At 48.3% G+C, this 26,411-nt stretch overlaps 2 protein-coding genes across 6 annotated transcripts in view; one reads left to right on the forward strand and one right to left on the reverse strand.

The window, feature by feature from the left end:
• The window catches only part of Srrm1 (Serine-arginine repetitive matrix 1), a 310,368-nt gene that overhangs the window by 55,889 nt on the left and 228,068 nt on the right, over nucleotides 1-26,411 (forward strand). The gene's annotated exons all lie outside the window — the stretch shown is intronic.
• Nucleotides 3,000-5,773, reverse strand: LOC144151720 (uncharacterized). Its single transcript, XM_077682842.1, has 4 exons — nucleotides 5,642-5,773; nucleotides 5,303-5,513; nucleotides 3,789-4,820; nucleotides 3,000-3,216 (listed from the first exon to the last, which is right to left on the reverse strand). The coding sequence occupies exons 1-3, from the start codon at nucleotides 5,654-5,656 to the stop codon at nucleotides 3,799-3,801; spliced, it is 1,248 nt and encodes a 415-aa protein (XP_077538968.1). The 5' UTR covers nucleotides 5,657-5,773; the 3' UTR covers nucleotides 3,000-3,216; nucleotides 3,789-3,798.

Raw genomic sequence — 26,411 nt, forward strand, 5'->3', positions numbered from 1 at the left:
GCCTTGCACTGTAAGGGCCCGGGACCTGTCAAGCTGCGCACGTAGCTTTTTTTGTCTGTCCTGTCCACTAAAATTGGGCAAAATAAAAAATCTTGAATCTTGAAACCAAACTCCACGACCAGTTTACATAAATGTGCATCATATTCTCGGCCTATTCCAGCACATTTCGTTACACCATAGTCTGCGTCACTGGCGTGACGTCATCCCCGATTCTGAGCGAGTGTAATCAAAAGGCTCACCCATGAGCGCTCCAAGATGTAGCACCCTATGAAGAGAAAGGCGTTCAATGAGGGTGAATATGACAATGACATATTACCCACGGAAGGTAGCTTGAGAGGCTAGAATAGAATTAAACAGCGCAGAGTATAGCACAATAGGAAAACTGATAACGTGAAGGTAGTATACCTTTACCGTCACCTTTCCTTCTCTGGAGCACCTCCGACTTTCCGCTTCGGTCACAGGGACATTGACGCAAGGAACTAGGCAGTGCTCGCGGCATGCCCTATCACTACCGGTGGGACGTATCGTTCACATACGAGTGCGCCGTGGTATATGCCATTTAAAAGATGGAAAAAAATCCGGGCCATCTCAACTAACGTGAAACTATGGGAAGGGACGAAGCATGCAGTGTATAAATGTATTCCTGCCAGGCTCCGTGGCGATTTTGCCCATGGCGGTAAAAATTTTGGAGGGTAGAGGTATACAGCTTTGCTTTAAAAGTATCGTGTCTTTGAAGCACAGAGCGAGTGTCCCGGTGTTTTTTAGTACGCGTTACGTTCTAGCGCGAGGCGTAAACGAGTGCCCCGGTGTTTTAGTACCGTGACTACAGGAGACGATGGTTACGACGACGACACGAGACGCTGACAGCCGATCCCCTAAGGGGCTTCGCCCCTCAAATGAATGATAACTAATAGAACATGACTCCTCCCTTCTACAACCCTGACGTATGGCACAACCAACCATTAGTGGATGGTTAGTCAGGGTCGTGTTACTTCCACTTTATTCTGCCATGCACCGCAGCATCGCACCGAGACGATACCGTGCGCCCACTGACAGATGTAATAAGAAGTTTAAATAGAGGGCCGACCGTGATCGCACTACGAAAGGAAGCGCGAACGACAACACTCGGCCCTGTCAGAATGAGAAGCAAACGTCGATGGCAATCAAGACTAGCTCAGCGTTCTCCGAGTTTCGACGCAACATTAAAGGCCTTTCAGAAGCAGTTCCAGGACAGTCCATTACGATATTCGTGTTCCGTGGTACACTCATGTGATGATTCGAAACCGCGGTCAGGTACGTGCACGATTTTGTTGAGGAATGTGTTTTCAGACGCAAATCCGAGCCAATTTTATGTGTATGGCACGTGTTAACATCCGGTGTAAAACCTCAAGATGTCATTCCATTTGACACGGTGCTTCTGAAATAGCCAATATTACCACTGCTGTAAATAAAAAAATTACACCTTATTTTACAGCGTGTTGAATGCGTGCGAATACGTCGCCTTATATACAGGGGTTCTATACGGTGTAAAGTAGCGGGTAGTCAAGAAGGCTTGGAAAGGAATACTTAATCAAATTGGTTTCCTTTTTTTCTTTTTACGCATGTTTCACCTGTGGCTTTGCTTAGGTAGTCTCATCTGATTTCAGCTAAATCTACCACATTCGCTAAATATGTTTGTAGATATTTTTAAAAATTGCTCCGTTTTTACACTTTATAAAGATAGTGCCATTTCGAACATCTTATTTTTTTACCAAATGAAGACATTGAACCTTCAACCAACCGAATAAACGTGCTCTTTTAGGTTTCTCATGCTGGCCTCCGTGTTTCGGGCCTCTATAGCCAAGGTACTCATCCAACTCAGAAAGGCAGTAGCAACTGTGTATGAGCCACAGACCTGGTATATCGAGGGAGGAAAGACGTTGCTGAAAAAATATGCGGCAGCAGGAAGTAACGGCAGAATGTCGATTCAGTGTTTTTCCATTCTATGTCTCTTTCTTCCTTGGCTTGTTTATTTTCTCGCCAACTTCTGTTGACCATCCAGCCAATCTAAATCTACACACCATCGTCCAGTAGCTGCTTCTGAGATCATGGCAACATTTCTACCGTGTTATCGCGCACAGCTTCTGTCAGGCTTCAGAACACGCCACGCAGCCACGTGGTCATGGGCGATTTCGCTCAGATCTTGTGGTATATAAGATGCGTACTCTTTGAAAATATGAAGAACCAAAAGAACGGGATTGTGCTTTCTACCCAAACAAGCGTGCAAGTTGGCAACGGAAATGTAGGTCCGCTGCAGTACACATCAGCCGCAACTTCCGCCTAGCGCAGTTCTGATGAATGTGACAAGTTAAACTGCACATCCTAGCACCAAACCAGCGAAGACGCCCGATCGCACCGCAAGTACTCATCCTGCCAAGCAGTGGGTAAGGGTTTTAGCCGCCATGTGCGGAAATGGGGTCACAGATGTTGGTCGAAGCACTGACAATATTGGTGGATGTTCTATGCGGCCGCATCCCCGCGTTATATACAGGTTTCTAGTATAAGACGTTTGGTGTTTACATAATTCCAGGTCCACTGGCGACCGTCGATGCAGCTTGCCAGTCGGTTAAAAATATACAGTCACAAGCTTCCCTTAGTATGAAATTGACATCGGAGCTTGACACAGAGAGTTTTTCGGTGAATTCAACACGTGACACTCATCTGTTAAACTTTAAAGACAATTATACGAGATATTGAGCTATTCTAGTTTGTGTAGTGGCTCCTAACATTGTTGCCTTTGTGCACCGCGTTAAAAAGAACATTAGAAAAAAACGTTTGGTGCCGTAACTGAATTGAAGTATCGGGTTTCTTAGAGTGTACTTGCGTTCGCTAACTTGGTTGTTCTGACCTTGCACGCTTGAGTATAAGTGTTATGGTCCGTGTAACGAAATGACCCACCTTGGGGCTAGTATTGGCGTTTTCTATCTCTCCCTTTATACCCCGAGAAAGCACAGGAATCGTTTTTAACCATATTTACAAACGTTTATTTTACAAAAGAGTCGAGATGTTCACACAACATCTCGCAACAGTATATTACAAAACAGGATGACAGTGTTCGGCTGGTGTTCGGGTGCCGTGGCAGTGCTGACGGTGAGCGCCTCAGTAGCTGGCGCATTTGGCAGGATGCAGCGCAGTGCTCGCAGCTGGAAACAATTCTTCAAGTGGTCTATTGATTGCCTGCAGAAACGGGGAAACAAAAAGAAATGCGACATGAGACACAAATTAGAAATTATGATTGATTGTCAAGTCACACGACACGAGTAGAGAAGCCCAGCCTTTGTTTGTTTGCTTTCTTGCTTGGTTCTTAGTTGGCTTTTCTTTTAGGTGGTCCATGGGCTCCGTGTAATCTCGTTCCCATAGAATATTTATGAGTATGTTAACTCAGTCGCTGATATGCTCATTGTCGAAACGAAGACCGTACGGCTCTACCCCGGCAGCTATTTTCTTGATAACCAGAGCTAATTGAAGGCATTTCGTTAAATATGTGCATGCTGCTATACCAATAAAAACGAAAATAGACGTAACAGCTGTGTGCATCAGTCACTTCCTCAACAGGGTGAGTTAACTAACGGCTGCCATGACCTCGACTGTAAATATGAAAAAGCCTGCGGTCAGACTGAAAGCGTGACATGAAACTCGGAATCATGTTCGTAGTTTTCGTAAATGAAACTGGTAGCTGTTGGTCCGGACGAGATGATACACTAAATTAGTTTGCACGTAGTGAATCCTAAGGAAGACAGCATACTAACGTCCTGGGGTCTAATGCCATCCGCCGCCGTGGTGTCCGCCTCCGCCGCCACCACCGCCATGGCCTCCGCCTGCGACAGCGCCAGCTCCACCGGCGGCTGAAGCGACCTCGATGACCTTCACCGGAACGGCGGCGTAACCGGCGCCTCCATGGCCTCCGCCACCACCACCATGTCCTCCACCACCGAAGCCACCTCCTCCGAATCCACCACCATGGCCGCCTCCGAATCCTCCACCATGGCCGCCACCTCCTCCACCACCACCACCGCCGTGGTGATGAACGTCAACGCTAAGGATGGCGGTGTCGCCACCACCTCCATGGCTGCCACCATGGCCTCCTTCTTTGTGGGTATCAGCCGCGGTTCCGAGAGGAATCTTATGCACGGCCTCGGCAACTTCAACCCTCGGGTGGGGGAATACACTTCCGCCTCCGCCAGCGCCGCCTCCGAAACCGCCACCAAATCCACCACCGAAGCCTCCGCCGAAGCCGCCACCAAGTCCGGTCAGGCCACCTCCAAATCCACCCTTGCCGCCTCCGAATCCGCCGCCACCAAATCCACCACCGCCGAAACCTCCCCCTCCGAATCCACCGCCTCCTAATCCGCCACCGCCGTATCCGCCACCGCCGAATCCGCCGCCACCAAATCCGCCACCACCGAATCCGCCTCCTCCGAATCCACCACCTCCAAATCCGCCACCGCCACCGCCAAAGCCTCCGCCACCGAATCCTCCACCGCCTCCGCCGTCAACCCTCTGGATTTCGGCGACGTGAACTGATGGCTGCTCTACGCGGGGAATGCCCTGAGGGTAGCTGATCCTGGGACCGGGAACGTTGGTGGCAACCATGATGGGCTCAACGAGCGAGATTCCATTGCCGGTGGCGACGAGTCCCTGCTTGTACTTGATGGGCAGTGGTGTGCGGTCGATGTGCGCAGTGTAGCGGGTGACTGGACGGCGGGCCGGACCGCCACCACCTCCTCCGCCACCGCCGCTCACGGAAACCACGATGGTCTTGCTGGCGCCGCCACCTCCGCCTAGGGCAAGGTAAAATGAGCGAACAATCAGAGCCTGCCGCGGTAGCGGGAAGTCTGGCTAATGCTCGAGTTATCTGATGATAATGACACCATTGCCGGGTACGCCCTTGTAAATGTCCGGGCTTACAGCTCATTGGTCTCTTACATATTACCCAGTTCGTTTCTAAGCCAGGATTCGCGCATGGTAAAGCCTTCGCCGTTCTGCACCTCGAGATACCCGCCAACTACAATCAGTTTAGGTTTCTAATCGTAGCACCAGCAGCCACGTAATTCTACGAATGCACGCCACCAAACTTTTGCTACAACGCGTCTTCTAAAGACACTACATGTGGACTGGTATGTATTAGAATAACCCGCACAAAGAGAAATGACGCTCACTGTTTACAACTTCCCGCTTTGAGAGTGCACAGGAACCACTCAGAACTTAAGCTGCGAATTCTGACCATCGTTTTGTGCCACACTGTCCAGAGCAAACCGCGCACCTCCAAACCCACCACCGCCGCCAAATCCTCCACCGCCGAAGCCGCCGCCGCCGCCGCCAAATCCTCCGCCGCCGAATCCGCCGAGGAAGCTGGCTCCTCCGAGGCCTCCGCCTCCGTAGCCTCCACCTCCACCGCCGTAGCCTCCACCGCCTCCTCCACCTCCGATGTCACCGGCCATTGCTAGTACGGCGCACATGGCCATCGTCAGTACCTGCAAGCGAGAGACCATGACGACAACTCCTCGGACGTGCGCGGGCAGCGCAGGGTCGCGTATATCCACACGGAAGCGCTGGGACGCTCGCCGCAGAGTTCGCGCTCGGCCGGACTGCTCGGTGTTACCTTGAAGGGATTCATGGCGCGGCTGCTCGGGGTTCCCCTGGGCCAAATGCCGCTGCTGCCGACTGATGTGCTCAACAGTGGGGGCACTTGGCATTTATACGGGCCGCCTCGCAGCGCCCTCGGCGAGTGGTCGGCCCCTGGAAAGCGAGCGCAACGAGGAAGAGGACACGCGAGAGCGCCGGGAAGAGAAAGCCACGAAGAGGAGGCCCCCACCCTTCTTGCCGCCACCGTAGAAAGGGAAAGGAGCGCCGTGTTCTCCCCACCGGCGGCCCGGTGGCCCGGATGGAGGAGCAAAACATTGCCATTCTTGAGGGCCCGGGCCAGAATAGCCGGCCGGACGGCCGCTGGACGCTCCTGGGAGAAGCCGCCGCTAGCGCTGGCTAGACGCGTCCGACGGGGAGGGAAGAGACGCGACCGGACGGGTCTTGACCCCTAACGAGTTTCCTTGCGTGGAAGCTGCTGGGTCGAAACTCGAACGCTCTCGCTCGCCGGACGGACGGCGGGGCGGCGTAGCGTTGTGCGGGCCAGGAGATAGCACACTTCCCTGTTGTCTGGGCGCGCGCTTCGGATGACTTGCTAGGCCCAGCGGGGATGCTGAAGAGGGGGGGAGGGGGGGGGGGGCGTCATTACAGCGCCGGTCACCTTGTACATGGCTCTAGAGGTAATAGCGAAGGCAAGATCATCGACGAAGGACGGTTAGGAGACAGATGTTCCAGTAACCTGCTCCTTTTCGCTCTGGGAATGTGCAAGCTAATCTGGTCGTCGAGCGTAGTGAGTCGTTCTTCCTTTTAGCTTCTCGCCTCCTAGGGGAGAGGCCAATTATGCGTATTGCACATGCACGTTATTGGACGTGCCGGAAAGGCGCCTAATTGTCACGCACTTCTAATTGCCAAGAGAGTCGTGATATAGGTCACGTGATGCTTGAACTCGTCGGAATGGGACTGTAATCATTAGCTAAAATTAGAGGGGTTTCTTGTTTGACGAATCTTGCAATTGCTGTGAGCCGGCGTACACAATAAAGCGCGTTCATTGTTGTCACATCCTGCGCATCTTTATCCAGCAAATGCCTATTCCTATTGAACAAGAAATTAGTGGAAGGATGAGGTTTGTTTAGATCAGCTCCTGTTTTTACGTGCGGGGTCTTTATATACGGGGGGTGTTTGTATATCTTTTCTATTAGAAGTTGCCATATCCGGGAGTCGAACCGGCTGCTTATTAGGTATATTAGCGGAACGCTTCAACTTCTCCGCCTAATCCGCCTTCCGGAAGTTGGAAGCTGCACTTTCCCATGAGTTTTCCTGTACCCTTCAGCCCTCCTATAGCCTTTCCCCCAATGATTTCACCAAAATCATTAATCGTGTAACGCAAGCAGTGATCATTCCGACTTTAAGTGGGTGAGATGAGTGGTGAAAACCGCGACTTTTTCACCTAAACCTTTCAGCAACTTGATATTCAAATTCATGCCATGATAAGGCTGCTCTGCTCGTTCCGTGCTGTGAGTATTCCTCTTTCGCGCTGATGTTATTTTTCGGGGCACTCCGTCTTTTAACACGGCCTTTTACGTTCCGTATACAAATAAACAAACTTTGTTTTGGTTACGTCATGCAGGCTAACGCGCATGATTACATAATACCTGCATGTCGTTTCCGCTCTGCGTTGCTTGGTGTTTCAAACAGAGGCAAAACCAGTGCTTTTTCTCTACTATGACATATGTTTTAAGCGAAGCTTATTAGGGCGATTTATTTCTGATGTCCCAGAGAAAAAACTCTCGCGGCCTCGCGTGTCTTTGAAACGCGAAGCATCGGAAAACGACTATCTCGGCGAGTGTGCTATTGGTCACCATCGTGTTCACGTGGTCACCATCGAACTCTTACGCCGTCAAAATATAGCTTAGGTCTCAAGCCTATGGGTCTCTTCACTTGGATATATATTTCAAGCAGATAAATGATCAATAGGCACCATTTTCTAGACCGGTAGAGTCAACGCAAAGCGTGTCGGTGTATGCGTGGGTTTTCCTTATGAAGGGCCGCCGTTAACGCCGCAGAAAAAAAAAAAAAAAAACTTTACCATCTTTTCCCAAAGAAAGTTGAGAGAAGGGCGAAAGCTTCGTCCAATCCGGGGTAAGTGCCTCCGATCGATCATGAAACCTTCATAGACCCAAATCGTAAACTAATGACGAACCCATGCGACGATTTTTCGCGCACTAAGTACACGCTTCTACGAACGGTCTCAATGTAACACGATACGTCGTTTAGGAGATAAAGGTATACTATTGTACTCTTTTTACCTGATCGGTGCATGCATTATCTTATCTAGAACCGTTCCTTTTTCGCGATTTTCACGTAATCATTTTTACACAAGGGAAACCCCCTTTTCACGTACGCGCCGTGTGTCTAGAGATCTCATCACAGCTTTTCGGTCGACCAGCCGGTCTATGGGGAAAGCATTAGTTTGGTCCCACTAGGAAAGCTTTCGCTTTAATAAAATTCGCTCATATGTTTTGCATAAATACTGTGTCACCACTACGCCGTGTGCTACAAAGCTTCGCTGTTCAACCACCTTCGTAGAGTTATATCGCTCACGATTTATATTCACTATAAAATCAATACTTCATCATCAGGGAATTTTGTCAAAGTACTCGGAAAGTCGAGTAGTTCTCAAATTCATTTCACGAGTCGCGGCATGTAAGCAAATGTTCCTGAGAAAAATTAACCAGCTCATTGCCGAATCAAGAAAATGACGTGGAATTCTCACCTGGGGTGTTTACCTCCACATAGTACACCGCCAAATTTCCCTAGGGTCACCTATAAAGTTACTTTGTAGGCACCACGCACCCACTAGTTTTAATGAGTGAACACGCGTTTATTTAAAAAAAAATGAGCGAGAGAAGTACTCTTGACATGACCTCGGTAAAGAGTCGGAAATGGGATAGGAAGTAAGGAGTGGGGAGAGCGGGGAAAGAAAAGCAGCTAAAAGCAGTCCTCAATGCCGGCTTCTTTGATGAAAAACCGCAGGGTGTCCAACAGGTGCTTCCTACGAGGTGGGGCTCCAAGTGGATTTACCCAAAGTTCGTAGCGGGCCAAGTGTTTGAAAATATCCCACAACGCCGCCCCACACATACGCACCACAAGCCTAAACCGACAAAAATGGTAGGAGCGACGTAGGAAATGACAGACACTCATCTCTCTGGCAGTCCCAGATTTCACATGCGCGAAACCAGATTTCAAACACAGGTGCAGTCAGCCTGGCATCCGGGCATTAGGCTACGTAACATACCCCTGCGAGGAGCCGCTCCTCGACTTTTCATGCAAACTGAAATTGTCGTAGTGTACGGCTATTGGGTCCTGGCTTCTCTCCGTGGTTATGCATTTCCATTAACAGCTAAACACCCGCTTGGTTACGCGTACCAAGCAAGGTACACTGCGAAAGGCTGGGAGTGACGGGCCGTGAAGGCTGCCATAGTAAAAATGTGCGAAGAGAGGCAACAGAACTTGTCCGGCGCCAACCGAATTTAGGGCGCTGCTGACAATGAATGCTCGAAAGCGACGGTAACGAGAAAATCTCCTGCTTACATGCCACAGGGGAAGGAGCGGGGGGGGAACTGTAAAGCCCGTGAAACGATGGCCGTAGTTTTGCATGTTCAATAGAATTCGCCCGTAGACGAGATGAATTGCGTGCGCTCTCGTCCTCCATTGGCGTGTACCGAAACGCGAGCATACACGCCAGCCGAGAAGTAAACGGTTTCAACTGCCCCATCGATACCTCACGCGCACACATCGTTCATCTTTATGGTGTCAAAAACTGGTGTTTTCGATCTCAGTCAACGTGACGGAAGCCGTCATTGCTAGCGCCCCTCGTGGCCCTGGGCGCCCGTTCTGACCATCCATAGCCGTTAATTATGCCACCTTGCACGGGGAATGATGAGCGTAAATGAGCTCCCGAGGTGACATGAATTGACACGGTGAGTGACGAAGGTATAACAAAGAGACGACAAAGATAACGCGGCCTTTGCACTTCGGCGCCGCTTCGAGCCGCCGCTTTGCCCCTCATGTGAAGCGGAACTGCGTATTTTCTCTCGGCTCTCGCATTCTTACGAAACCCTGGAACCAAGAAAAACACGCATTTCTCGCGCCAATGGCCTGTCATTCCAAAATGACGCCACCGTTTTACAGAATTAGGCCCCCGGTGACAGCGGAGATGCGTCCTCCTCTTTCGTCCAGCTCTTCCTTCTCTCGTTTCCTTCATATCTCCTTCTCCCGCCTCGTTTGGCTGTCACTGCTCGCTGTTGTAGGACGCGTGCGCTCTCGCACTACCGCCTCATGAATCGGCTGAACGGCTCGTAACTTCTTTTCTTTTTTACGGCGACGATAGCAATTAGTCATCAACACGGAAATAGCGTGTGTAAAATACTAAAATAAAATGTCGGAAGAATTGTGTCGTGCAGACGTGGTGGGGAGACATTGTTGTTGCAGCATCAGAGAATGACGAAAATGTGCGTAGAGCAGTTCATATGGATGCTAACAATAATCTTAAAGCACTGAAAGTTTTGTACGAACAAAGTGTACGTGGTGATATTAATGGTGGCATAGCGTTTACACGCTCTTTGAGTTTAACGGCGAAAATGTTAGATCTCTACGTTTTATGGAAGACGTAAGGTACAGAAAAACGCACATAAAATCGGCGATACAGAATATCGAAGCGCGAACCGGGAAGCGCTTCGATAGAAAACGCCTGCATCACTTTCCGTGGGGAAGAACGACAGTGGCCTAGCGTAACCTACAGCCACTTAAAAAGTGTAGCTTAATTAGTGGCTCTAGCATAACTTAGAGCCACTAAATAAGCTACGCTAGCGTAGCCGAGCCTGACCCGATCGCACCGGCGCGCTGTCTCTAAATCTTCGAAAAGTCAACGCAGCTGTCATGGTTGCCAAACGGCGTCCGGACCAATTCCGCACGTCAATGTCAGTCGCAATATGGCGCATAACGCTGGCCACCATGGCGTCAAGCACCAAAATGGCTGCCGCAGTGCGTCAGTGTCGTTACTCTTAAGCGTAGCCTATTTAGTGGTTCTAGTCGTAACCGCCGTCGGGAGGAAGCGGCTATGGATGAAGCTGCGGGAGCAGCATTACGGGCAACATACAAGTTCAGCAGAAAGTTCAACAGCAGATCAAAAGACGCTCCAACTATGAAGAAGGGCTTCACATTCATAAACAAGTTTTAAGCGTCCCTCGCATTTCTTGCGCTTTTCCCTGTTGATGGAAGGAATGCGGATACGTTTCACTTAACCTGATTCTTGAAGCACAAGGTAATGAACGTACGCAGCCGATATCATATACCCGTAATTTTTGTTTATCCGCTTTTACTCCTTCCCCTTTAAGATAAGTAAATGTTTATCTCTATCTCTCCTTTTAAGGGTACGAAAGTTATCGGCTATGAAATGAGTTTTGCGGAGCTCGACAGGACATACAATTTTCGCAGGTGCCTAGGTGTGTTTGCGTGCGTGTGCATTTCCAGCGGTAAAGTTAACATTTATTTTATCTCAGAAGTGACAATTAAAATAGGTTAACCCACGTTTTACCACTAGAACCACACAAATTGCACGTCTCTGGGATTAATTGTTCATTCATGGTAAAGTTAAGAAAACGTTTCGGAATTCTTAGTGGCGCCCTACATACCGATAGACGAGCTTTGATTTGAAGAGTATGATCACAGAAAATGACTTTAATTCATGCACCTTTAACACGAATCGCACCCATTTTATTCCCCTAAACGAGTGTCAATCTTGCTGAGAATCGTATAATTCCTTACCGTCGACGATTACCAATCCTCTGTCCGTGTTTTTCTTTTTTTTTTTTTTATTGCGCCTGATATGAAGCCACCGGCAGTACTTCTCCGGCAGTACTTCTCCGGCAGCTTTTCTCCGGCAGCCCTCCTGAGAGCGAATGAAATTCGGAAGAACGGCCGAGGAACACGAGTAAATGCTAATTTTCAAAAGAAATCATAGTATGCTCATCCGCTGTAAGATATATGGCGGAAACTCCCACTAACGCGTAAGACTTGAAGGTAGCGAAGCTGTACGCAACCTTCACGACCATCACGACGGTTTAAGTCCACAATTGCAGCCGTTTCGGCAAATCTTCCCTAAGTCAGTGTTCTTGGCGTAACAAACGTGCACCGGGGACGCTGGGCGTTGGCCGCGAGGCACGTACACACGCGCGCTCGACATTTTCTTGTTTTTTTTTTTTTTTACTTCCGTGTGGTCGCCGCTATCCTGGCCAATCTTTCTAGGTGATGTTTGGCTGGACAAACGTGCGGCGTTCGCCGTTCACCGAGGCACGCATAGCGCACCTTTTGCATTAAAACAACCTGGCCACTTCACTCCTTGTACTTCCTCAGTCATCGCATCTTGTTACAATACGGCAGAATCGTGGATGCCTTTCCGGCATTTAGAAAGACATGCATTTTTTTGGGAGCACCTCTTGGTTCTTATTGGTTATAGCTGACACACGTTGAGCTTGGCGTTGTTTACACTTTTCAGATCTAGGAGCGTCATGCTGAGAACCAGTGAACATTGAGGCGGACTGCGGGTAGCTCGAGGGTATACTACAAACCGAGCACCCGGCGATTCCCACCCCGAAGAACCCAAGCCAGTCCCCACGAAATACTCGAAATTGATCCTAGCCAGGACAAGCTTTCTGGGATCACATCCGTTAGTCCAGAATGCTGGCCTGCCTAGGATCAATGTGTAATAAACCAACGACTACCGCATATTAGAACGTCAAGGCTGGGTGATTCCACGAGAGGACGCACATGCGTGTACACGTGCATTATTTGTTTTTCCGCATGTTTTTATGAGTTATGCGGAAGCCAGAGTATAGCTTAAAACTGCAGTCCGTTTTCCTCTAGCATACCTCATTCGCAAAGGTGGCGCGGGTGGCGCGCGATTTTTGGGGGCTGCAGTTTTTCAACTTTGTGGCTTCGCGCACGGCAAGTTTTGATTGTTCTGACTGAAAATTTGATTGAAAAAAATCTACACCAAAATGGCAAACTGTCAAAACAACTTTTCATTCTGCCGCGAACAAAAAAGAATAGAAAAAAATTGTGAATTCGGGTCAAACGCTAGATTGTCGCCTATTTTGAGGCCCCCTATATTTGTGTCTGCAGCAGTGACCGACTTACGAGTGTTAAGTAATGTCTACCAGATATTTGTAAACATATCTCTAAAATATCGCTTGTTTGTAACCTTTTCTAGTGTATAAATATATACGCGAAAGAAAAACATTGACCTCTGTGCTTTTCCTAAAAAGGCACAACTTTAAAAATCAAATAAGAAAAACCTGGTATCGATTTTTTTCCAAATTGGGGAAACAAAGCTCCTCAAGAGGGCCAACAATAATGCTGACAAAAACGTTGCATCATTGTGTTTGTCCCAAAATTATAAACGACTGAAATCACGCGTACAAGGCGCGTCTCCGTGCCGTGTGCTACGCTACTGCCACTGCTTTTCGGGCTTCGGGCTTTGATAAAAAAGTATCTGTTCGCATTCTGCGTCCGCACATTTTACGTCCTTCTAAAAGAGAAATCTGCGTTTTAATCTAGTTTATTTGTGATGTTTCACTGAAGAAGCGGTAGCACAGCTACGCCTCGGGTGAAGACTTTTGAAGACTCGGGTGAAGACTCGGGTGAAGACTCGGGGAACTTTTCTTTTGGCAAAAAAAAAAAAAAGAGCAGGGCAACAACACAAAGTTCTCTTGGTGTGACGACTGCCGTAACTGACCCAGTGCCGGGAGGGTGCAACAGAGGGGGCGCATTGATCTCCCTGGGGTCACTATCGTGAAAAGCTCACTGCCTTTCTTCGAAGGCCGCATTTCCCCGCGTGGCGCACCTTTGGCGCGCTCCAACAAACAAATGACATCTGTATACGCCGACGGTACACATATACCGACCATTGAAATAACCAATATGGTAGCGAGCTTCTCCGCATGGACAACCAAGATGCCCGCAGCGGCTGTGATGCGCCCATCCTGGGGCATGCCACCAACGCGTGAACTTATCGTAACGCCAGGAAAAGAGTCGGTTGTAATAAAGGAAAATGTTGAGCTGTCTAAAATTTGTTTTGTAGTCATTATAGTGCAGCCTTGTCTTTTTTTTTTTTTTTTGTCACATAGCACAGGAGCAAGGGAGACCTTTCATATGGCCTTTACTTGAAATGTGGTGTGCTGTGTTTGATGTGCGAACGTCCAAGTTGAAAAGAAAATGTTACAAGCATTTCACTTTAGTTATGTGGTTATGATCGTGTCTTCTTAGCGGCCTGAGTAGAAAAAGAATGGTTTTGAACCTCAGTCACGTCATGCAGATATTATCAGGCGTCCGCGTTATTTCACTTTAATCGTACCAAAACGCTCACGCCTACAACTTTTTCGGTCAGCTTACTCTTGCTGTGACCGGAACTGTGTTATAATTAAATTGCGCAACGGGATTTCGCACGCTACAGGCATGTGCTGGTAAATGTCGGTGTTTTTTCGACTTTGAATTTACTGACTGATTGTGGGGTTTAACGCGCCGAAGCAGCGAAGCAGGCAATTAGGCGCGCCGTATTGGAGGGCTCCGGATTAATTTTTACCACCTGGGGATCTTTAACGTGCGCCTCATCCTCGTACACACGGCCGTTTTTGCTTTTCTCCTCCAGCAGAAAAGCGGCCGCCGTGGCCAGGAATCGAACCCGCGACTTCGTGCTCAGCAGCACAACGCCTTAGCCACTGAACCGTGCACCGCGGTGGGTCGACATCAAATTTAATAGCAGTTCTTAATTTCTCATCATTTAAACAAGTCCATTTTTAAAAAAGTGCCTCTGTTTAACAAGTGACCGGCACGGGGCAGTTACGGCAGTCGTCACACCAAAAAAAAATTTTTTGTTACCCTGCTCTTTGTTCTTTGCTAAAAAAAGTTACGCCTGCAAAGGTTCACTTCTTGGTGGATTTTCGCCTTTATTCAGTGAAACATCGCAAATGAAAAAGAGATTAAAAACGCGGGTTTCTATTTTAGAAGGACGTCAAAGCTTGTAAACTCTCTTGTGTGACCGCAGAATGCGAACAGACGTTTTTTTTATCAAAGCGCGAAGCCAGTAAAGCAGGGGCAGTAGAGAAACACACGGCACGGAGACGCGCCTCAAACCCGTGATTTCAGCCTCATATAATTTAGGTACAAACAAAATGATGCGACATTTTTTCAGTGTTATTGTTGGCCTTTTTGAGGGGTCTGGAATCCCCAATTTTGAAGAAAAACGATACCGGGTTTTTGTTATTTTGACTTTTAAGTTACACATTATAAGAAAAAGCAGAGCAGTCAGTCTTTGTATACGTATATTTATACTTTTTCTAGTCAAGTGATATTTTACAGATGAGTTTAAAAATATCTGATTCACATTACCTAACACTTACAAGTTGGTCACAACTGCAGATACGGAGATGGAGGGTGTCAAAGTAAGCGACAATCTAGCGTCTGTGCCCATTTCACAATTTTAGGGGCCAAGGCCCATAGGGTCTCGGGTTGTCGGCGTCCCCCCAACATCCCCAACCCCAACTCCCGAGAGCGATGGGAGACCTTGTTGTCCGGCCCCGACCTGACGACCCAGCTCGCGCTGGCAGTCAGGGGCCAGGAGCTGCTGGACGCATATGGGACCCGCGAAGAAGTTTCCACCCCGCCTGGTGCCTGCGTGCACTAACCATTTCAATGGGCTCGATAAAAGTCTATTGTCCCTCCCTCTCCTGTCGCCGTCGTTGTTTGATGTAGTCACGGTACTAAAACACCGGGACACTCGTTTTCCAACGCCTCGCGCTAGAACGTAACGCGTACTAAAAGAACACAACAAGGCACTCGTTTTCCAATGCTTAGCGCTAGAACGCTTCGGACTTCGAAGTCACCAGACGTTTACAGCAAAGCTCTACACCTCTATCCCCGACTGTTTCATCTCCGTGGGCAAAAACTCCAAGGCGCCAAAAATACATTTATACACTCCGCTCTTCGTACCTCCACAGATTTCACGTTAGTAGAGATGGCCAGGTTTTTTTGTCGAATTTTTTTGTTCACGGCAGAACGCCAAAGTCGTCTTGACGCATGTCAGTTCGGTGTAGTTTTTGTTTAGAAACAACTTTTAGTCTGAACGATCAAACCTTGCAGTGCGCGAAGCCCCAAGGTTCGAAAAAACTGCAGCCGCCGAAAACGGCGCGTCACCCGCTCCACCTTTGCAATTTTTTTTTCTCGGAAAGTAGGCACTCTAGCGGAAAACGAATGGCAGCTTTAACCTATTCGCTGGCTTTCGCATACCTCATAAAAATATGGGGGGAAAAAGTTCGCGTATAAAGGCATGTTCGCCCTCTCGTGGAATCACCCTGCTTAAAACACAGTCAGCAACCTTGTGCGATCATGCAATTCAAACTTGAACGAACTGTTCATTCCTGAATTGCCAGGACAGCTTAATCTTCCAGTATCCTGTTTTCAGTGCGAATACCTTCCCACACCCGCACAACCACACATACAAAATAAAAAGAGAAATCTGTCTGACGGCTCGCCTATTTTCGTATTCCCTTTTGGTCGTTTTAAATACGTCCTTCGAGGACATTTCACTCCTGCTTCCTGCCGGAACGAGGGCTCCGCTCTTAGGGCGAATCTCAGTTCAACACCTAACGGGCTATTTTAAGCCTGCGGCCGAGATGCCACGGACGGCTTCGCGCAATCAGCCGGAATAGAACGGTTATGCCACGTCGTGCGGAAAAACGGAAACCCCCTCCGTACACAACGACGCCCCGAAAATTATTCCTCGCCCTGCCTCAGTAACCGAGACCCAACCACCATTTTCGGCAACGGCCCAGCTCGCCATTAGCCCTATGGAAATCCAGACAGCTTGGTCAATTGTTCAACACGATACGTTCTTTGGCCCAAACTTCCTGGCTGCCCGAGCGCTTTTCTCTTCGCGGCAGCCGTTTTGGCTGTAGTGCATTGTTACGCGAAGTGACATTGTCTACCGTATACGAGGCTGACTTAAAAATGGCCTGGTATGCATATTTCTTAGTTCCAACTCTACCCCGTGCGGTGTTCAAAAAGGGCGCCACTACTTTTTTGTGTGATGTTGTTGTGAGGCGCGCGGGGATACTGTTTCCTTCAGCAATAACGCTGCACTGCTCTGAGCTCAGCGTTACTAATTGCAGGAGGAACGTCTGCCGCTGAGTGTTGCTTTTCCGGGAAGGACTGTACGAATAATGGCGCCGCCGTGACGACCGGCCAGACGTCTGGATGCGGTGACTTCACAGAAATGTCAAAAAAGCGCCGCCGTTTTATTGCCAAGTGCATGCCAGCTGCGTAGGCGCGAAAAATTTTCTTTCTTCATTCCTTCTCCTTCTATGCCGTTTTTCCCCTGGTATTCAGCTAGCGTCATTTTAAAGCACCACGTTTAGATTTAGGAAGGGAAGTTTCTGGCTGCTTTCCATTGATCTGGGAAAACATCCAACTCAAATCATGTCCTGTAAAATTAGCCGAATATCCAAGAAAACAGGCGCACGCAGTATGTCGGTAAAAATAGTGTCATTGCGCGTATGTCTTGACTTGTGATAAGACGATCGTTATGTCGTTCGTTGTGCTGCACCTTGTCTTTTGAAGCATGCATAAAAAATCATGTGGTCATAGCGCGAAAAAATGACGCCATTTTTTTAAAGCGAAGACCTTATATGTCTCATCAAAAGCAAAAAGTGACCGTCGTTCCGGGAGCCAGCGTCGACACGAATGGTACCAAAGGTCACGTGACTTGACATAGGCGGAAGCAACTACACAGTAGAGAAGCGCGGTGGTGCTCTAGAGCCGTTGCTCTGTTTTCGCATTCCTACAAAAAATGTTCTTAAGTGTCTCAGCGAAATTTTTTATATTTACCTATTTACTTCTGTACATACCTTAAATGAAGAAGCATTACAGAGGCGAGGTTGTTTTACAAAAAAGACACCTTAATAACACTGTTGCAAAGAATAAAAGAAATGAACGAAGTGAACAATAAAACAATTTGAACACGTATAAAAATATAAAAAGTGCGAAACACACCCAAATAGCCTAAAATATGAAAAACAAAAAACCAAAATACCTCGAATCTTTTCCAGGAAGGCGAGAAATGCCGTTTAGAAAAAAATGTCGCTAGCTTGACGGTGTAGTGGCAACAAATTTCATCCAATTATGCAGACAAGTAACGGGAATTTAGATAACTATTTGTGCCCACGAATATTGAGTTGTTTTTATGCGCGGGATCAAGGATAGTTGAGACATGAGGTGCAGGGCGACAATAAGTGCGTGCAAATGTATGGTCACTGGGAAGTAAAACCTGCAAATATGATAGCCTGGACAACTTTACACTATGGCGAGAGGCCTACAATTAAGAGATTTTTTAAATCTAGGTAAACCTGTGTAACGAGAATAGGATAGTTAAATGAACCTTGCAACTATATTTTGGACTGGAGGCGGTGAAGGTGGTGCGAAGATGAAGGGGCTGTGAGCGCTATATTACGAAGGCGTATCCTACATAAGTATGACCAATAAAACATACGCATCATACCTGGCATTAGAGTTTGCTCACTGTAAACGGTGCTTGCGGCAACGAAATTTTTCAGCGCTTTGCTAGTGATGAGTTGGACGTGGGAGCGGAATGTTAGTTTACGAATAAAAATAACTTTTAGGTATTTAAACAAAGAAACATGTTCAACTTGAACCATGTAATAATTCGTGGATTGATTAATTGATTCATATGCTTTAATCAGAAAAAAGGCAAGACGCCCTGGTGTACAACACAACACTCGTAGTGAACTTTAGATATATTGTCTTTTGGTTATTATTGTCCATTTACAACAACCTTCACGGCACCAACCTGTTAGCTTTGTTAGGTCAGATTGCAATGACACCGCGTCATTCAGAAAACTGTGTCTCTGTTAACCACGGTATCATCCGCAAAAATGCGAAAAGGATATCCAATATTGTTAGCTCTGTGGTTAGTATATGCTGGAACAACAAGGGGCCCAATGCTGAGCCCTGTGGTTCCTCGCATCTGACGCCTAAGATTCAAATGTATTAAGTTTCACCGCATCTTTAGGATTACTGAAGAATGCCTAACTTCAACGGGTAGTAAGCTCAATTAGAGGTAGTGAAGTTCCGCAGCAATCGCTTTTGGGGCCCGTGGTCGAAGGTCTTCGATATGTCCATGAAAATGGCACCGAAGTAAACTGACAAATGCGAAAATCTTCGGAGGTCAGTTATTGAAGGTCAGTCTCAACCTGACTCCTGCGTTTACCTACCCAGACACAATTCTAACTGTCACCTCCTTTTTTCTTTCCATCCCATTCTTCGCCACCAATACTCACATTCCCCTTCCCTGCGCCCCCTCTAATAACCCTCCCTTCCAACTCTCCTTCCTCTCTACCTCCTCCCATTCTACTCCTCTCTGACCCCTCAAGCTTTCCCCGACCCTCCATCCCTCATAACTTACCATCACCTATCCTCAGTCTTCTCCACCAGCCTTCCTCCTTCCTTGTTTCCTTTCCCCAGCTCTAACTCTAATTTTACTCTTTCCCTCTAATTTCCTTCTCCCTTATTTATACTCCTCTCTCTACCTTCTTCACTTTCCTCCTCCTTCGAATTTTACACTTAGGCATTCCCCCTCGTCCACATCCACCTCACCATCCTCTTCTCATTTCTCCTTGACCCCACCCCCCCAGGCTACACATTTCCCTTGTTCTCCTCCCTCTCTTGGCAGACAGACAGACAGACAGACAGACAGACAGACAGACAGACAGACAGACAGACAGACCGACAGACAGACAGACAGACAGACAGACAGACAGACAGACAGACCTTTAGTCATGAAAGGCTATCGTGTTTAAAACTCGCTGTTGTCTCGTTTCAAGATCCGGATGGTGTTTCATCACAGTCCTCTCTAACGTCGGATGCGGATTAAGAGGCAAGAGTGTTATGGGGTGCATTGGTGTATCGATGGCGAGATTCGCATCTCCCGCACCCTCTGATTCGGCATGTTCCGTAAACGACGACATTGCGCCTTTAAATAGGTAGCACACCAAATATAAGCCGCAGCCACGCCTGCGGCAGCAGCAAACAACGTGTTGAGATCCTGCTTGTACGACAATGCCATTGACTTCGGGAATGCGTATTGATGCATTCCTGAAACTCAGGGGCGTCATCAGTCCGTGAAACTCGACTGCCGCAGTGGCGCGGACTAGAAGGGCGTTGGTGTCTTTTCTTCGTGACCGTGACTTGGACAAGATTCCCTGAACGTTTGTTAACCATGCTCTTGGGCGTGTCTTGTGTGTACGTTCGTGCGTCTGTCAGTTTCCGTTAGCGTTTCTGCGTTTGTTAGTGTTTGTGGGCGTTTTCGTGGATGTACCTGCTTCGCCATTTTCATCATTTTCATATCCATATGGAGTAGCCAGCCAAGCTCGCAGTCAGGCTGACTTTTTCATATCATTATGGTTATCCCAATCAGCGGCTACACAAAGATTCCCCCCTCCGCCCCACCCCCATTACAGGCAAACGCCCCGCAACCTCCCACCACCGGGCTGGCACCTCTCCCGAGAGAAAGCTACAACGGCGGCGGCTCCAGGCGAATACCTACCCACATCTCACCCGCCTCCACCTCATCTTCCCCACCCAACAACCTTCCCTCTGTGTTCACTGTCCACAGTCTGGCACCCTCTACCATGTAGTAGGGGCATGCCAACGCACTGCAGACTTTCCCCTACTTCCCAAACCAACCTTTGAGCAGTGGGGGGCGTCCCTGGGCAGTGGGGGGCTTCAGTTTCCAACCTGTCTGCAGAAATAATGGTTACTCGCCCAGACTTTTCTGTCACCATCTCCGTTTCCAACGCTGGGGAAGTGATATGCAATAGCATTCCATTAGGAAGCTACGGTGTTGCCCGCAGAAGGTTACCTAGTACTCCCGGCTAGTAGTCGCAAAAACTCCGCGGCTTCTGGATTCTGTAAGCCTCTTTAAAGCCAAAGTCTCGTCGGGGCAACGTAAGAGACGCGACGTGCATCCAAAAACTCCGGAGACGCCTCCGGCGTACAAAACCCCGCAACATAGCCCAGCGAGCTGCGGATACCACGGCAAGCTAAGAAAGAGAGAGTTCGCCGCACGCCTCCACCATGCACCAGGAAGAATTGCAAGTGTCACACTCGCGCACTTCGCCCTCCCTCTCTGGCGCTTTATTTCCAGACTTTTCAGCCGCTTCGTCTTCTGGGGCAGGCGGCCGGAGTCTTCTCCGGGACTTCTTTTCGACGTCTTCCTGCCGCCAGGTGTTTGCCGAGAGGCCCGAGAGCCGCTCGTCACGACACGACGACGACTACGACGGAGTCGTGCCTGTTCTGTAACGGCTGCTGCTGCTGGGCCGGTCGGTGCTCTTCTCTCTTTTTCCCGGAGTGTCGCAGTTTGGCTTTACGACTCTCCCTTTGTGTACGTGCCCCTGTGCGTCTTTGTACCCTACGTGTGCGCGTACGTGTACTCGGCGGTGTGTCTCTCCTTCCCTTTTCCGTTCTCTATATACACGCGTGCACCTCCTTGCTTCCCCCCTCCCCCTTCATGGCCGGAGCTGGACGAACGCGGAACTCTGGTGTCTTTGTGCGAGGCATTTAAGTGACTCGGGCCGCGTTGCAGGTCTGCCGTTCGACGCCACCGCTGTGGTTAATCACGCACACGGGACAAGCCTCTACTGAAGGGATTAGACGAGTCACCGCTAATCTTGGCTCTTAAGTCCGGTTAATCGGCTGTTACCTTGCGCTTAAAATCTGTTTCGACTGCGACAACGGGAAGGAAGCTTTTTTTTTTTTTTTTTTAAAGGCGCGCCCACTGGATTCCACGAGCCTAACACCACGCCTCGTTTTTTGGGCGCAGTGGCTAAGGCGTTCGGCTATACGCGCGATGTCATTGATTTGAAACCAGGCTGAAGCTGAGTTGTTTTGTTTCTTTCTCCTTTTTTTCTTTTGAAGGAGACGAAAAGCAGAAAGGGCTTTGTTCGTCTTTAGACTTCGGGTGTTCTAAATAGATTCGGAGGGTTCTATGACGAGATCTCTATATACCCCTGGTTTTGCTTCAGCGCGTCAAGTCACAAAGCTGAATGCGAGCCGCGTACTGTTTTTTTTTTGTTTTTTTTAAGCGGCCACTTGAGCTGGGATGAGTGTTCCGATAACCTATGGGTCATCTATTTCCCGCATCAGGGACATTACAAAAAAGCGCAGCAGCGCGATTCTGTCCACTGCCATAGCCTGGCGTTTATTCTGCTTCAAGTGGGCAGTATAAAACTGAATTGTACCTTTATTCTGTCCTGCGCTTTAAGACATCGCCATGGGTTTGTTTTACCATAGTGCGCCAAATTGAGCAACGTCTGCTACCGAAGAAGCAAAATCGAACAATAAGGAGTTTTAATCTGCTTAGTATGATTGTATCTTTCATTCCCCGATTTAATTGGGTCGGTTGCTGCGACTGGCAATTCATGGGCGTTGAAGCAGACCCGACGCACGAAGTTCCTCTATATCAAGAACCGATGCTCTCAAGGCAGAGAGACCTATGTTAAAAACATACGTCAGCGTGCCAACTAGGATTGGCTGCAGTTTCCAGTACGCCCATCAGTGTATAACATAGCGACAAGAAGCCATTGTGATCATCATAGGGCATCTGCACTCTCATCCGCTGGTCATTCACATTCGCAGGGCGGAATGGCCTTGAGTTTTATGCCTGCTTACAGAAACATTCAATAGTACTGAAGCTCATTATTCACATATGCCCAAATTTCTGCTTCGCAAAGAGGTACTTCTCAGCAGCATTACGTTGTAACACGCAATTTACAGGTATACCTTCGACGACGGCGACGACAAGGCACGATTGAATGTATGGGGCGATCGCTTGTGAATGGCGAATAAGATTACCCTTTGAACACGACTGGGCGAGCTGTTTGCTGTGAAAATACGGCAGAGTTTCTCACCGGTTGTTCATATTTTGTAAAAAAAAACCGGGTCATCTCCACTAACGTGAAACCTGTGGAGTGGCGAAGCATGTGGCGTATAAGTGTATTCAAAGATTGTAACTCTCTCTGTTGCCACACGGCGCGCGCTGATGTACGCGACATCCCAATGACGAAGACAGAGGAGAAGTTAAATTCGAAATGGAGAACTGCAAATATTGAAGTACGAGTACGGAGCGAAATAGAAGCAAGCAAGCAAGCGCGAACGAAAAACGAGTGTCCCGGTGTGTTCTTTTAGTACGTGTTTTGGCCCACATAGATGAAACGTTCTATCGAGAGGCATTGGAAAACTAGTGCCCCGGTGTGTTCTTTTAGTACGCGTTACGTTATAGCGCAAGGCGTTGGAAAGCGAGTGTACCGGTGTTTTGGTACCGTCACTACATGTGAATACGACATGAGGTGACGACGACATGAGGCGACGACGACATGAGGCGCCTACAGCCCGAGCCCTTAAGGTGCTTCGCCCAGAATACATCGACACCGTCACGTAACATCTACGCGTCACCTCGTAACGCTCTAAGTAGAGGTGTTGCCTTGTGTATACCGTATGACGTCACTTATATCCTTTTTATCTTATCTCCGCTTTCAAACATAGATAAGTTGAATCGAAGATTATTTGCATGATTTTGTAAAGCAAGTTTAGGGATGGACCCAAGCGCCCTCAAAATTAGCACTGGAAAGACTACATTACATTACCCCTACCCCTTCCTCCAAACCATGATCCATACCGTCCGCCCATCAATCCCCCCCCCCCTTCCCGCCCCGCCCTAATAGGTCACTCTACCTAATACGCCTTCGTGTTACATCCGCATCGTTATTTAATCTCACTTGACGTAAAGGAGTTAAAGGAAACGAGGCGATAAAACCAGAAGGGCATTGTATTACAAGAGCCTTTATCTTATCCCAGAGCGATTTGCATTGGTAGCAAGCGACAGAAAGGCCTACGGAAAGCTGCGTAATCCAATCTGCTCGGCAAGCGCGAGCGGATCGTAAATTCGTGCATGCCTCGCCGAGTGCGAGACGGCCCGCCACGCCTCGGCTTCACTCCGCCCCGTGAAACGCGATAGCATCGCCGCTACTCTTGTTCCCTGCCGTGTTCGCTTCATTGCCCAAAGCTGGCTTTATACACTGCACGTATGCCGGATAGCGCTTATCTCGGCTGTAAAATGACGCGGAAGGCGCTTCGTGCAACAACTTGAGCCTCGATCGGATCTGTAGTGCCCGGTTGGTGGCGACATTGACTTCCTAATTTTTCGGCGTAGGCCCTTGTAACCGCTTTCCGGCCGGGAAAAGAGATATACGACCCAGAGCGTGTTTACAAGAGGAGCTTCAGTTAGGGTGTTGACAAGGAAATGCTTAGAAAGGAATATTCCTGGCATTTTATAAGCTTAGATGGTGAATTTGTAGAGCGCTCGCGCACACAGAAAAGAATATACGACTCAGCAAATCTTGAATTCGTTTCGCGCATGTCATGTTACCGTCAGAAAATGGCAGTGGAGGAGAATGAAATGGCCGGAACGTTTCATTCTAGTTTTATTTAAACAGCGGAGAGGGAGGTGGGGTAGTCCACGCATGAATATCACTTCCAGCATGCGCTTGTAAGCTTCGCGTAAGCCTTGAGTTAACAATAAGTACATTACCTCGTTGCTAATCAGTCGAGGACACATTTCTCAGTGCAATACCGTACTTGTCCCATTATTTCATGAAACAGTCTCAGTATCTAGGTTACTAGCAGTGGTACACGCTGACACCCAGGTGTACCAGTATAACAGGTATAACACACGTCCAGTAAACCGTAAAACGCTTAATTTGACCCTAAATCTACACTCGCCGGTATTGGTATTGTTTGGGTCACACACTGAAATTCGCTTGTAGATATCGGTAATTAAGCGTTACACATATGAACAAGAACCAGCTTCTTATATAAAAGGGCCTGGGGACATAATCAGCAAACTGCGGTTGATTCCTCTGTCATAGCAATCAGTAAAACACGAAAGTGAAATGTGCAGCGAAATCTGCAGCTGAGCATAAGTTCCTGGTCGGCGGCTGTCTTGTGGGTGTGCTTGGCGAGCGACGTCCTGCTGGCGGGTCGCTCCGGCAAAGGTGTGCTGGTGTCATTTCCGTGACGGCTATGACGTCAGTGAAATCTTGAGGTATCGCGGCATAAAACACGTTCGTGTTAAAATATAAAACCCGAAAACGAACCACCTTAAGTGTAACGTACTTTTTAGTACTAAATGTTGAGTCCCCTCAAGAAGACCCTGTGTGCAGAGGTGCACCCTTCACAGGCCGCTTGCTTCGTAGTACAGGCGTCACATCCGTGACGGATATGACGTCAGCGAAAGCTTCGTGTATCCGGGAATAAAACACTTGCGTGTTAAAAATTCCGGAAGCAACATTGTAGCCCTTTACAGCGAAACTGTATACCGACATGCCCCCCCTACCCTCCAATGGCTCAATTGTGTGCAGAGTACGTAAACGAAAGTGGACAGAGTAAGCTCCGCCGCAAAGCCAACTTTGTCCTAAATGCTCTGTAACGCCAGATCTAATTGCGGGCTTTTTCGCCGTTTAAAGAGCGTAATTAAAAACAAACCTTTATTGAGCTCCTGCGACCTAACAGGTATGATCTCATGGAATTTGAAAAATCTAGGTCTGTCGCTTTGGGCTGGGTGTTATTATCATATCTTACTTGTATCGATGTTATGGGTTGTTACATTGGTGAAGGCGTCTCGGTACCGAGCTCCGTCGCTTCCGTCATGTAGTGGTAGCGTGGTGGACGAGCGGTAACAGATGAGCTGCCTCAGTGTTGATGACAAAAAGCTGATAGCAACACTTAAAGGATTTTACTGCATGGCGAGCGATAAACAGCGACGATGCAGGAACAGCATGTAGCCGACGGGCAGAGCAGCGATCTTTGTGTCCCCTTTGTAGTGTTAGAGAGAGGACCCTGAACACAGGTTTCGTGCTTGTCCGCACTTCATGTCAGTGCAAGTAACGGCGCGAAGTTTACTGCGGGCGAAAAATGTCACCGTGACAGACTTTTCAGGTCCCTGGAACAGAGAAACAGTGTGGTGGGGGTTTTAAAGTTCTTGCGAACTTCCTGAAAGACACGGGACTAGACGCGAGCTTGTGGCCCCCTCTTTCACTACTTTTTTTGTTTGTATTTGTGTGCGCGTGTGTTCCTCCAGTGCTTTCTTTTTCTTTTTTTTATTTATTTTCCTCAGCATCTTACCCTGAATTACATATTCACCAACCGCTTAAACTAGCAACCCCCGATAAGCCAACGCCAAGAAAAACTGCAGGCGTTGGAGTGGGTCCTCTACTTTCATTTGATCGTATCAGTTGTAATACCACTTGCGTTGTTTTTTTTTTTCGGAAATAACATCCTTCGTTGCTAGAGTAGAGCTGAGCGAGTTATCAAAGGCTATTTCTTTCAAAGTGAACAAAGTTGTAATTTGTCCCCATGGCCCCTTTAACATGAAGAACCGACTAGGCACGCGTGCAAAAGTGACGTTCTCTTCGACAACGTTATTGTTAACTTGTGCTTTCTCTCTCTCGTTGCAATTATCCTTCTTGAGGGGCTATGGTTGTTGTCACTTAGAAGAGCAGGCTGGTAAGAGCCTGTGCGACGGAACTCGACTAACCTGGTGACTGGCTTATATATATATACTAAACGTCAGTGTTGCCATCTCGGTAGCCTAGATTAAGCCATGG

The sequence above is a fragment of the Haemaphysalis longicornis genome, unplaced genomic scaffold, assembly GCF_048455015.1.
Source record: "Haemaphysalis longicornis isolate Haplotype H1 unplaced genomic scaffold, Haemaphysalis longicornis Haplotype H1 scaffold_9, whole genome shotgun sequence".
NCBI classification, from domain to species: domain Eukaryota; kingdom Metazoa; phylum Arthropoda; class Arachnida; order Ixodida; family Ixodidae; genus Haemaphysalis; species Haemaphysalis longicornis.

Bases quoted from the DNA above. Each gene is read 5' to 3' on its own strand.
- LOC144151720 (XM_077682842.1), bottom strand. The intron at 4,821-5,302 runs GTGCGCGGTTTG...ACCTTGCCCTAG, and splicing joins CGGCGGTGGTGGGTTTGGAG to GCGGAGGTGGCGGCGCCAGC.